At 48.2% G+C, this 12,830-nt stretch overlaps 1 protein-coding gene across 1 annotated transcript; it reads right to left on the minus strand.

Annotated features, from left to right (window-relative positions):
- Window positions 1–393: 393 nt before the first annotated feature.
- Window positions 394–1,332, minus strand: LOC140190147 (formyl peptide receptor 2-like). The gene has a single exon (XM_072246657.1). It carries the CDS (start codon window positions 1,330–1,332, stop codon window positions 394–396), a length of 939 nt encoding a protein of 312 aa, XP_072102758.1.
- Between the last annotated feature and the right edge of the window lie 11,498 nt (window positions 1,333–12,830).

The raw sequence follows: 12,830 nt of genomic DNA on the forward strand, positions 1-12,830 counted from the left end.
CCTCGCCGTCCCACTTTCAAATCTCTTACTAGCTCTTCTGTCAGTTCGTCCTGACGAAGGGTCTCGGACCGAAACTTCGACCGTACCTCTTCCTAGAGATGCTACCTGGCCTGCTGCGTTCACCAGCAACTTTGATGTGTGTTAATGGAAGGATATCGACAATGCGTAGGCAGAGGGGATTAGATTAATTGACTATTAATTTACTAGTTTAATTGATCCGGCAATTGTAGGCCGAATGACCTGTCCCTGAGCTATACTGTTCTATGCTCTATATTCTAAATATAGAAATAAGCGTGCAGGAAATCCTCCAGTGCTGCCCATATTTGCAGCTGACTGTCTACTGTGTCTGTGTTCAGGAAATATTGGTCGGCTGAGGGTCCATGATGTATTCAATCAGACAATCGTATTTGAGGTGGGATTGCGGTTCTGGCTCTCACCCTTTAGCTCGGGCTCGGTAAAGGTCAGCTGGAGCGAGGCAAACAGGGAGCGCTTGAAGACCTGACGGAAGTCGCTGCCGGCGAAGACGTAGACCAAAGGGTTGAGGGAGCTGTTGAATGAGGCCAGAGCTTTAGTGAATATGACCCAGTCCGGAAGAAAACGTCTGGAGAAGATGGTTATGAGGGCGCAGAGAGTGATGGGGAGCCAGCAGATCATAAAGGCGGAGACCGCCGTCACGATCAGGCGTACGGGCTTCCTGGACTGAGCGAACCTTTCCCCGCGCAGCCTCCAGCCAACGAGGGAGTAGCAAATGATCATAATTACAAGGGGGAGGCCGAAGCTGAAGACGGTCCAAATTATGATAGATTCGGAATGATAGCGATCGAAGAACAATAGCAGGCATATGGCGTTGGCTATGACCCAGACCACGAAGCAGGTCGCACGTACCCATGCGAGGCTCAGATGTTGCTGGAAACAGATGGGCCGAGTAATAGCCAGGCAGCGATAGATGCTGATCAGGCATAACATATATATGCTGACGAAAGCGTTTAGGAGAATAGCGGATGTAATAAATACCCAAGGCAAATTGATAACGTACCCAGAGTAGAACTGGGAGATGCTGATCATGGGGAAAGGGAGTAACAGGCAATACATCAGGTCAGCCATTGCCAGGTTCAGGAAGCACACAGTGTGGACCTTACTCTTCATTTTGAAGCCAGACACCCAGATGACTGCGCCGTTGCCCGGGACGCCCAGTAGGAAGGTAAGGATGAGGATGAACATTGACATAATGGAAGGTGCTCCCCACTCACTCCTGGATCCACCGGCCGTGAAATTGTAGAGGGCGATGTTCCCAGTGAGCGTCGAACTATACACTCCCTTGGAGACCGACATTGTTGTGTCTGGTGGTGGAAAAATTGTGGAAGTTAGAGGGGTGAAGAATTGTGCGAAAAGCTATTGAGGAGGGAAGGAGGGAACGAAGAAGGAAGGGGTCCGCACGGAACAGAAACAGGACACATAATATGGCAGTAAATCGGAGTAAGTCTGCTGCAGCGCAGAGACCACAAGCTTCTTTCATTACTTGCCGCTGGACCCCGACCGCCCAGAACTGTCAATCCCCGTGTGGTGGCTGCCCGTGTTTTAGCCTCCTCAAGTGAAACAAAGTCACACGGAGGCGTATCCAACCGAACCCTGCGGTTATGTGGATCCTGATCAGCCTCTGCAGCCAGGAGAATACTGTACTGGACTCGAGTGATCAGGTGGCTACAACCACTAATACTAGTTCCCGTGACCGTGTGCGTTTGCTCCGGGTACTCCGCTCTTCCCCACATTCCACAGACGTACCAGTTATGAGGTTATTTGGTCATTGTAAAATATCTTTTAATAAGGCTACGGTTAAATAGGATGGTTGCTGGGCGGTGAGGCCCCGTTGGGCAGATATTCCTGTTCTAAATGTACCTCTAAATACAGTGGCATGCAAAAGTTTGTGCACCCCTGGTCAAAATTTCTGTTACTGTGAATTAGGAAGTGAGTAGAAGATGAACTGATCTCCAAAAGTCATGAAGTTAAAAATGAAACATTCTTTTCAACATTTTAAGGAAGATTAGTGTATTAATTTTCATTTGTACAATTTTAGAGTGAAGAACAGGAAAGGAGCACCATGCAAATATTTGGGCACCCCAAGAGATTTAAGCTCTCAGATAACTTTTATCAAGTTCTTAGACCTTAATTGGCTTGTTAGGGCTATGGCTTGGTCACAGTCATCGTTAGGAAAGGCCAGGAGATGCAAATTTCAAGGCTTTATAAATACCCTGACTCCTCAAACCTTGTACGTACAATCAGCAGCCATGGGCTCCTCTAAGCAGCTGTTTAGCACTCTGAAAATTAAAATAAATGATGCCCACAAAGCAGGAGGAGGCTATAAGAAGATAGCAAAGCGTTTTCAGGTAACTGTTTCCCCCGTTTGGCTGCAAAAGACCCCTCAGGAAGATTTAGCAGGCTCTGGAGTGGTGGTGCACTGTTCTACTGTGCAGCGACACCTGCACAAATATGACTTTCATGGAAGAGTCATCAGAAGAAAACCTTTCCTGCATCCACATCACAAAATTCAGCGTCAGAAGTTTGCAAAGGAACATCTACACTAGCCTGATGTATTTTGGAAAAAAGTCCTGTGGACTGATGAATTTAAAATAGAACTTTTTGGCCGCAATGAGCAAAGGGATGTTTGGAGAAAAAAGGGTGCAGAATTTCATGAAAAGAACACCTAACCGACTGTTAAGCACGGGGGTGGATCGATCATGCGTTAGGCTTGTGTTGCAGCCAGTGGCACGGAGAACATTTCACTGGTAGAGAGAAGAATGAATTCAACTAAATACCAGAAACTTCTGGTAGGAAGTATCACACCGTGTGTAAAAAAGCTGAAGATGAAAAGAGGATGGCTTCTACAACAGGATAATGATCCTAAACACACCTCAAAATCCACAATGGTCTACCTCAAGAGGCGCAAGCTGAAGGTTTTGCCATGGCCCTCACAGTCCTCCGACCTAAACTTAATCGAAAATCTGTGGATCGTCCTGAAATAGACAGTGCATGCAAGACGGCCCAAGAATCTTACAGAACTGGAAGCCTTTTGCAAGGAAGAATGGGCGAAAATCCCCCAAACAAGAATTGAAAGACTCTTAGCTGGCTACAGAAAGCGCTTACAAACTGTGATAATTGCCAAAAGGGGTGTTACTAAGTACTGACCATGTAGGGTGCCCAAGCGTTTGCTGCGGGCCCTTTTTCGTTTTCTGCTATTTTGAAACTGTAAAAGATGGAAATAAAAAAGCAATCTTGCTTAAAATATTAAAGAAATGTGTCATCATTAACTTTGTGGAAATCAGGTCATCTTTCACTCGCTTAGCTATTCACAGTGACAGAAATTTTGACCAGGGGTGCCCAAACTTTTGCATGTCACTGTATATGTCTAAACGTTTGCAGAGTACTGTAGAATGCGGAAGAATATAACACAAGCATATTTCATAATATTGGGCCGAAACAACTAAATTAATAGTCACATGGCCAACAGTACTAATAGTGTTTGCTGACACAATGTCCAATTCCCTCATAATCATGTGCCAATCCAAACGTCTCTTAAAAATCTCTATGTATCTGTCATAATGGGGGCACAGGGAGCCGACCCAAATGCACGACACAGACACTGAAGGACTAGGAATTGCATGGGACGTGACTGGATGCAGACTAGGAGATGGGACAAGAACACAGACTTGGGCTAGGACTTTGGCTGGGAAAGCGGGACCAGAACAAGGAACTGGGAACTAGGAGCCTGGGTATGGACTCCGAGCCAGAGACTGGGTAAGGACCCAGGAGCTGGGTCTTGACTCAGGCTCGGACTCCAGAACTAGTCGAAGTCATGACGTGGCTACAGGACTGGACGAGGGTTGGATCGTTCGAGGCTTTCTTGGGCAGTACGAGGTACTCCTGGGCTAAGCGAGGCACAAGGACAGGACGAGACCCCGAAGGCTTGACTTGGTCTTGGGAGAACAGGAGCACAGAGTCTTGGCCTTGACAGAACAGGAACTCAGATAATTGGCCTTGGCAGAACAGGAACACGGAGCCTTGGATGAGGAATGGACGCTCGGAGCCTTGGACGAGGACTGGACACTCGGAGCCTTGGACGAGGACTGGACGAACGGAGCCTTGTACGAGGACTGGACGCTCGGAGCCTTGGATGAGGACTGAGCGCTCGGAGCCTTGGTCTAGAGCATGGCAACACGGAGCCTTGGATTGAAAGAAAGGAGCATGGAAGACAGAGCCAGGACCCCTCCTTGGGAACAGGACGTAGAGCCGGGACTCATGCACAGAACACAGAGCCGGACGCCTTTTTGGGAACAGGACGTAGGGCCGGGGTTCATACACAGAATGCTGAACACGACGTGACGGTTCTCAACAGCAGGTAGCGGCAAACGGTCGGACCTACCTAGCGAAGGCGTGGATACAAAGAGACAGTTTCACACAACGAAAGACAGTTCCTTATCTAGATTCAGCAAGGCTCCGGCCTTGCTCGGAAGTAGAACCTGACAGCGATACAGGCGAGGAGGCAGGCGAGGTTTCAGGCAAGTCTTCCGGCAGAGGTTGCACACAAAGCTTCAGGCAGAGGCTTCAGAAGGAAGGGAAGGGAAGGGAACATCCAGCCACTGGAGCTGAACCCAGGAGCTGTTTATGTAGCCAACCTGGAATACGGAACGATGGACCAGACCGTGAACCGGAATGCGGACATCACGGAGAGGATCATGACAGTATCTACATCCACCACCACCTCAGGAAGCACATTCCTGCTGGTTATATCCACTTTGATCTTACCACCTCTCAACTTAAAGCCACTTCCTGGGCATTTCATTCCTGCCTCTCATAACCTTATAAACTACTTCTACCACTCTTCCACTACTACCATTTCTGTCATTACTAGTACTATTGCTACAACTACATTGTGGAAACAGGCCCTTGTCCGCACAGGTCATGCCTACGATGTTCCCATTTACACCAGTAATTTTTGCACCCCTTTTAAACTGTGACCCTGTATGTCGCCTCTATTCATGTGCATGGTAAATATCTGTGTAACGTAGTCATGGGATATGATGTTTACCATCCTGGCCGCCACGTTAAAGGTGTCAACTGATTGTGGACGACACGGTAGCGTAGTGATTGGCATAACTCTGCTGCAGGCGCCGCTGTCTGCAGGCAGTTTAGAAGCTGTCCCCGTGAACGCGTGGGTTTCTTCTGGATGCTCCGGTTTCCGCACACATAATATTATGAGTCGATAAGATATAGGGGCAGAATTAGGCTATTTGGCCCGCCGAGTCTGCTCCGCCACCTTCCTTGTCAGTCCCAATCCCTTGCCTTCCCCACCCTGTATTCCAGCATGCCCTGACGAATTAAGAAGCCATTAACATCTGCTTTAAATCTACATAAATCTACATAAATATACTGCAGACTGCTGTAATGAATTCCACAGAATCACCATTCTCTGGCTTTCGAAGGTCCTCATAATCTCCCTTCTAAAAGGACGGCCCCCTATTCTGAGGTTGTGTCATCTAGTCTAAGCCTACTTCACCATAGGAAACATCTACTCCATATCCACTCTACTGAGGCCTTTTAACATTCGACAGGTTTCTATGAAGACACCCCCCCATTCTTCTGAATTACAGTGAGTAAAAGCCCAGGATCATGGAATGTTCCTCATATGAGAAGCTTTTCAACCCCACAAACTTTAGACGCCAGTAGGTTAATTGGTCACATGAAAGTAATTGGGAGGCACGATCTCGTCAGGCCGGAGGAGCTGGTTACCATGCTTTATCATAAAACTAATTAAAAATTAAAATAAACTTTAAAAAGCCTATCCCTTATATTCGGTTAAGTCTCCTTCCCTTAAGATACATCTAAACCTTACCATCAATGTTGTTCCTACCATGGAAAAGCGATTCTAACTGTCTACACCATCTCTGCAGCTGTTACCTTCTTTTCTTTTGTTAGATCATCCGTCAACGGCTTTCGGCCGCATGGAAAATAAACCCAGCCTTTGCAACCTCTGAAGTTCTCCTCATTGAACGGCATATTGACAATCCCACTTCCCTGCCTTCATTGGCTGACTGAATATAATCTCCCGAAAAACCACCAGGAAGTAGTAAAGCAGGGTTCCTTCCGAAACGCAGCCACGCCAATGATCCCTGATCAGCCACCACATTTTCAATTTAATATAAACCCCGTGGGAAAGCATCTCACCTTTTCCTGGAATCTCTGGCTCCGTCCCGGTCCTCAGCAGGTTTGGATACTTGCACTCAGACGTTAAATTCTCTTGAGCGCACGAAAGTAATCTTGAATAGGACTTCCACAGCGACGGACGGTGGGATTCCCCGACTGCTCGAGGTACATCGAAGAGTTGTGTCGTGCGGAATTTGGATGCTGATTTAGCAAAGATAGGGCCTTGGTTCCGAATGAACCGAAGAGGTGAGTTCAGCCACCTCGGTAGAGACTCTCTGGGTTTGAAGTTCCAAGAAGCTGAATATGAGGAAGTTGAGGTGTTGACATCAGGAGATAATACTTGACTCAGGAAGCTCTGAAGAACAAAACATTTCCTTTTATTTTTGAGAAGTCAAGTAGATAAAGAGGCCACGTGGCTAATTTCTGAAATTAACCTGATATGGTCAGGTGACTTATCTACCTTCAGACATTTGTGGTTCCCCAGAACATTCTCTCTAGGATCAGTGGATTCAGAGACTTCATGCTGGTGTCTTCCACAGGTAACACAGATGGAAATAAAACCTATTCAGGTGCTCCGCCGTTTCCGTGTCCGCTTGTAGAACTCTCCAACATCTTTGTACAGCCGTCCAAAATTCTCAGATTTGAAGTTCCAAGAAGCTCAATATAAGGAAGTTGAGGTGATGTCATCATTAGATAATACTTTACTCAGACAGCAGTGAAAAACAAAACATTTCCTTTATTTTTTTTGAGAAATAAAGCAGATAGAGATTCCGGGTGATTTATTTCTGCCGGACGTTGTGCCATGGGGCATTGTAGAGGGAGTTTTTTTCTGAGATTACTCCATCTGATCCAGGTGACTGATCTATCTCAGACCTTTGAGGTTCCCCAGAACTTTCTCCAGGAATAGTGAATTCACACACATCATGCTAGTGTCTTCCACAGCGAGTGCAGATGCAAAATACTTATTCAAGTCAACTACAAATGCCGTGTACCCCATTACTGCCTCTACAGCACCTATTTACAGCGGCCCCATATCCATTCTCTCCTCTGTTTTACACTTTACTTATCTCAGGAAACATTTGTTATACTCTTTCATATTATTGGTCAGCTTACCTTCATATTCCATCTTCACCTTGTTAATTTTTTTTTAGTTTCCTTCAGTTGGTTTTTAAAAGCTTCCTAATTCTCTGAATTCCTCGTGATTCTTTCTGTATTATATAGTTACTCTTTGGCCTTCTCTTGGCTTTAACTTCTTTTCTTGGCCACGGTTGCTTCATCTAAAATACTTCGATTTGTTGGGATATATATATGCTGTGCCTTCCGAGCTGCTTCCAGAAATTCCAGCCATTTCTGTTTGCCAAAGTCCAAGGTGTTCTTTTCCAATCAATTCTGGCCAGCTCCTCTCTCAGGACTCTAATTACCTTTATTCTGCTGTAATACCTGATACATCTGTGTTTTGCTTAACTTTCTCAGTGTAAATTCAATCATATTATGATCACTTTTCGCTTAGAGTTCTTTTACCTTAAACTTTTTACTCAATTCCTCAGCGACTAAGATAGGGACTTCTTACACTTGCAGTTTCTTTGCTCTATGCACAACGATTCAATATTTTCCTTTCGATTGTCACCTCTTCCTAATGATTTCATTTCATTTTTTCAGCATCAGACCCACGCCACCCACTCTGCCGTCCTGCCTGTCCTTGCGGTACATTGAATATACTTGGACATTAAGCTCCTAGCTATAATATTCTTTCAGACACGCAAGGATATTGGACCAACCCGGGTTCAGGTGTAATCAGTCCCTTTTGTGCAGGTGTAAGGGGTTTCTTCTTGTAAGTTACTGCGAAGGCTCATTAAATGGCTTCTTGTTATGTTATATAAAACTGGCTTTTCTGTAATACTGCTGTGATGTAAGGAGTTCTCTCTCTTTCTGCTTGTTTGGGTTATATTATTGATAAGAGAGGGAACGAAGCAATGAGTGTCATAGAACATAGATCATAGAATAGTACAGCATAGCACAGGCCCTTCGGCCCACAATATTGTGCCGACCCTCAAACCCTGCCTCCCATATAAGCCCCCACCTTAAACTCCCCCATATACCTGTCTAGTAGTCTCTTAAACTTCACTTCAGGCAGTGCATTCCACGCACCAAGCACTCTCTGAGTAAAAAACCTTCCTCTAATATCCCCTTTGAACTTCCCACCCCTGACCTTAAAGCCATGTCCCTTTGTATTAAGCAGTGGTGCCCTGGGGAAGAGATGCTGGCTATCCACTCTATCTATTCCTCTTATTATCTTGTACACCTCTATCATGTCTCCTCTCATCCTCCTTCTCTCCAAAGAGTAAAGCCTTAGCTCCCTTAATCTCTGATCATAATGCATACTCTAAACCAGGCAGTATCCTGGTAAATCTCCTCTGTACCCTTTCCAATGCTTCCACATCCTTCCTATAGTGAGGTGACCAGATCTGGACACAGTACTCCAAGTGTGGCCTAACCAGAGTTTTATAGAGCTGCATCATTACATCGCGACTCTTAAACTCTATCCCTCGACTTATGAAAGCTAACACCCCATAAGCTTTCTTAACTACCCTATCCACCTGTGAGGCAACTTTCAGGGATCTGTGGACATGTAGCCCTAGATCCATCTGCTCCTCCACACTACCAAGTATACTGCCATTTGCTTTGTGCTCTGCCCTTCCAAAGTGTACCACCTCACATTTCTCCGGGTTGAACTCCATCTGCCACTTCTCAGCCCACTCTTCCATCCTATCAATGTCTCTCTGCAATCTTTGACAATCCTCTACACTATCTACAACAACACCAATCTTTGTGTCGTCTGCAAACTTGCCAACCAACTCTTCTACCGCCACATCCAGCTCGTTAATAAAAATCACGAAAAGTAGATGTCCCAGAACAGATCCTTGTGGGACACCACTAGTCACATTCCTCCAATCTGAATGTGCTCCCTCCACCACCACCCTCTGCATTCTGCAGGCAAGCCAATTCTGAATCCACCTGGCCAAACTTCTCTGGATCCCATGCCTTCTAACTTTCTGAATAAGCCATGTTATTCCTTTTGTGGGTAATATTCTGTCTCATATGGCTGCGAACGGGTGGTTTGGCGGGCTTTCGCGAGGTGACCCGAAGAGGAAGGACGTGCTGGAAGCGTTCTGGTCGACCACCGTGGTTCGCCCGAGCGGCAAGGCGAGGGGGTCAGAGGGGATCGCATGGTAGAAACAGGACTCCGTTAACTGAGCTCCAACTTGTATGCACGAAGAGGTTGAACTCTGATAAGTCTGGCGCCTTTTACCTTCCGTTTTATATTGTATCTCTAAGAATTACAAAGCTCCAGTAAGAGTTATAAAGTGTAATCTGTAAATTGTACATTGTGTGCCGTTTGATATTTGATGTGTGTGTTTGTACCAGGTGGCATTATACAGCAACGACGCAAACCGTGAGACACTGTTTGGCCGGCGGACGGGGTTTCCCCTGGATAAACACGAGCCGATAGACCTGAGCGTTACATTTGTGGGGGGCAGCTTCCGAGATTGAATTCTTTGGAAGCTGTGTAAATCGCCACCTTCAGTCGTGCGGAGATGGATCGGGATAAGATTGTAAGCTGGTGTGAGTTCGAGACGTACCGGTTAATCATGCGTACGTGTTCGGAGGAAGTACTAGTGCGAGGATTAAGTCAGATTAAATCTATCAGCAAGGTAAAACTAATACCTAGAAGGTGCGGTAAAGAAGTGGAATCCAGCTGGGTGTTGATTCGTACGAGTGCTGACGTCATGACGTTGGAACTGCCAGCGACGGTCAGCGTCCAGGGGGAGTCGGGGCCGTGGGGCCTCCACACCTTCCCGAAGGACGAATGTGAGGACACAGCGGAGGAAGAGTTTGATGACATACCAGGGGAGGTGCTAGTAGCCAGTGGTGGAAGGTTGAAGGAATTTGCGAGGGAACAAGTTTTACATTTTTCTGCTGGAGATAATGCTTAATGGGTTGCGGCGCCGAGGGTTAGTGAAGGCGGTCGAGGTGGCGAAGTTGAGGATGAATCAGATATCTAGGGCTTCCCTGGGGAGGACAAGGTGGCTTGGAGTCTCCGGCAGTCCCATAACAGGAACCCCACTTCCATCATTTGGTCAGCTGATAAGAGAGGTGCGAAAGGATGAGAGCGCTTTGGGCCGCAAAGAGGGCTCTGGCCACCGGGGACGATCCTCAGAGATACAGGAGGTGGTGGCAGGGTTGAGAACCGACCAACCCAAGGGGTCGCATGTGGGTTGGGACACCTCGCATGAGTGGATTGACAAGGAGAGCAGCCCTTTCAGGAGTGGCGGGTGTCCGGAGAGGAGAGGGACGGCGGGTAGCGTGTGCTATACCTGTGGGAAAGAGGACCATTTCCGTCGGGAATCTGAGCGGCAGAAGGTGTGCTTCAGCTGTGGAGAAGAGGAACACTTCCGGAGGGATTGTGAGAGACAAGACGCCCCGTGGAGGGCAATCCCACGGGCGACTAAGAAGGGAGAGGTGTCGGGAAACTTAGGAGAGAATCAGTGAGGGAATTGACTGGAGTTTCTGGAGTAACTTCTTCCTCGAAACCTGCCATGGGAACTCGCAAGCCCAAGCCCTTATTCCGGATGGATTAGTGGGACACCGCCCCAGAGTGTCCCTACGGATAGAGGGAATCTTTGCAAGGGCCATCCTTGACACCTGGTCGCAGGTCACAACAAATATCTAATTCATTTGCCAGTATCCCCGTTTAACGGCCTGGAGATTTGGGGTATAAGTGATGGTGATTGCCTGTACGATGGGTACCTGTCAGTGAGATTGAAATTCTCGGAGGGCGATGTGGGAGTGTCGGAAGCCCTCGAGACGCTGGTGTTGGTTTGTCCGGATCCGGTGGAAACAGGTGGCACTGCCCTTCTGGTGGGGACTAACTCCACTCTTCTGCGACGGCTCCTGTGAGCCTGTAAGGAGAAGGCGGGGGAGAACTTTCTGGAGACCCTGTCGGTGCAGCCAATGTTTCGAGTGGCGTTCGAAGAAGCGGGTGACCACTGGGGGCTGGATCCTGAGTTCAAACGAGGGATGGGGCGGTGTACTCAGGCGACGCCTAAAGTGATACGGCCTGGGAGGTGGCACTAGTGTTGAGGACCGCCCAGATTCCCCGGATTACCCTGTTAGTAGACGCTCCGGAACACTTTGAAGGGGAGTCCCGGTTCCCGGCTGGGGTGCTGGTGAGACCTGAATTGCAGAGGCCCTCAGTTCCACAGGCACGCCGGATGGGGGTGACTGTAAAGAACACCACGGAGAGAGAGATCACCTTTAAGCGCGGGATGCCCCTCGCGCGCTTGTTCCCGGTGACGGTGACGTCTAGCGCCCCCGTGAGGCCCACTGGAGGAAAACTATTGGAGAACAGGGGGCGGAGGATTTTAATTTTGAGGTTTACCCTGTGCCGCCGGAGTGTAAGGGAAGGCTGGTGGAGAAGATGTTGAAGCGAGGGGCTACTTTTCTCAGGGCGAGTTTGATGTGGGTTATTCCAAGAGCACTCGTCACACTATCCAGGTGACAAATAGCACCCCGTTTAGAGAAAGGTCGTGGCGGCTGGCCCCGGCTGACGTGGAAGATGTGCGGCAGCACTCGCGCCAGTTGAAGGATTTAGGGATTATCGCGTAGTCCCGGAGCCCCTATGCGTTCCCCTATAGTAGTGGCTAGGAAGAAAAATGGGAAGGTACGCATGTGCGTGGACTACAGGACCTTGAACCGGCGCACTGTCCCGAGGGTTGAACACCCGTTGGTCTGTTCGAATGGTGCCCAGTGGTTTAATGTAATGGATTTGCGGAATGGGTATTACCAGATTCCGATCAGTGGGGTTGATAAAGAGAAGACGGCCTTCATCTGTCCCCTGGGATTTTTTCAGTTCGAACGAACGCCCCAAAGCATATCGGAGGCCCCAGCCACCTTCCAGAGGCTCACGGAGAGGACAGTGGGGGATATGAACATGCTCGAGGTGTTGTTGTATCTGGATGACTTGATAGTATTTGGATCTACTTTGGAAGAACATGAGGAGCGGCTGCTGAATGTGTTAAGCCGGCTGAAGGAGGAAGGATTGAAACTTTCCCTGGATAAATGTCAGTTCTGCAAGACGTCTGTTAGCTATGTCGGACACATAATGTCGCGAATGGAGTGGCTACTGATCCGGCTAAGATAGACGCAGTGACCACCTGGCCGAAACCCCAGACTGTGAGTGCCCTGCACTTGTTCTTGGGGTTCTGTGCTTAATATCGGCGATTCGTGAAAGCATACGCCAAAATGCGTCACCCATTAAACTAGCTGTTGTGTGGATATCCGCCCGTGGGGAAGAAAAGGAAGGGAAACCGAGGGCAGGAGGCAGGAGGATATCTGAACCCTTCGGAGTCCTTTGGACCGAGGTGGGATGCTCAATGCGAGGAAGCGTTCCAATCGCTGAAAAGGGCGCTGACACAGAACCCGGTGCTGTCTTTTACCGACCCCCGGAAGACGTATGTGCTACACACTGATGCCAGCCGAGAGGGGCTGGGGACTGTCCTGTACCAGGAACATGGCAACGGATTGAGGCCGGTGGCGTTTGTCAGCCGAAGTTTGTCGCCTTCTGAGAGAAA

The sequence above is a fragment of the Mobula birostris genome, chromosome 29 (genome assembly GCF_030028105.1).
Source record: "Mobula birostris isolate sMobBir1 chromosome 29, sMobBir1.hap1, whole genome shotgun sequence".
Classification (NCBI taxonomy): Eukaryota; Metazoa; Chordata; class Chondrichthyes; order Myliobatiformes; family Myliobatidae; genus Mobula; species Mobula birostris.

Excerpts from the sequence above, each read along its gene's own strand:
- LOC140190147 (XM_072246657.1), bottom strand. The coding sequence starts at position 1,332 with ATGTCGGTCTCCAAGGGAGTGTATAGTTCGACGCTCACTGGGAACATC.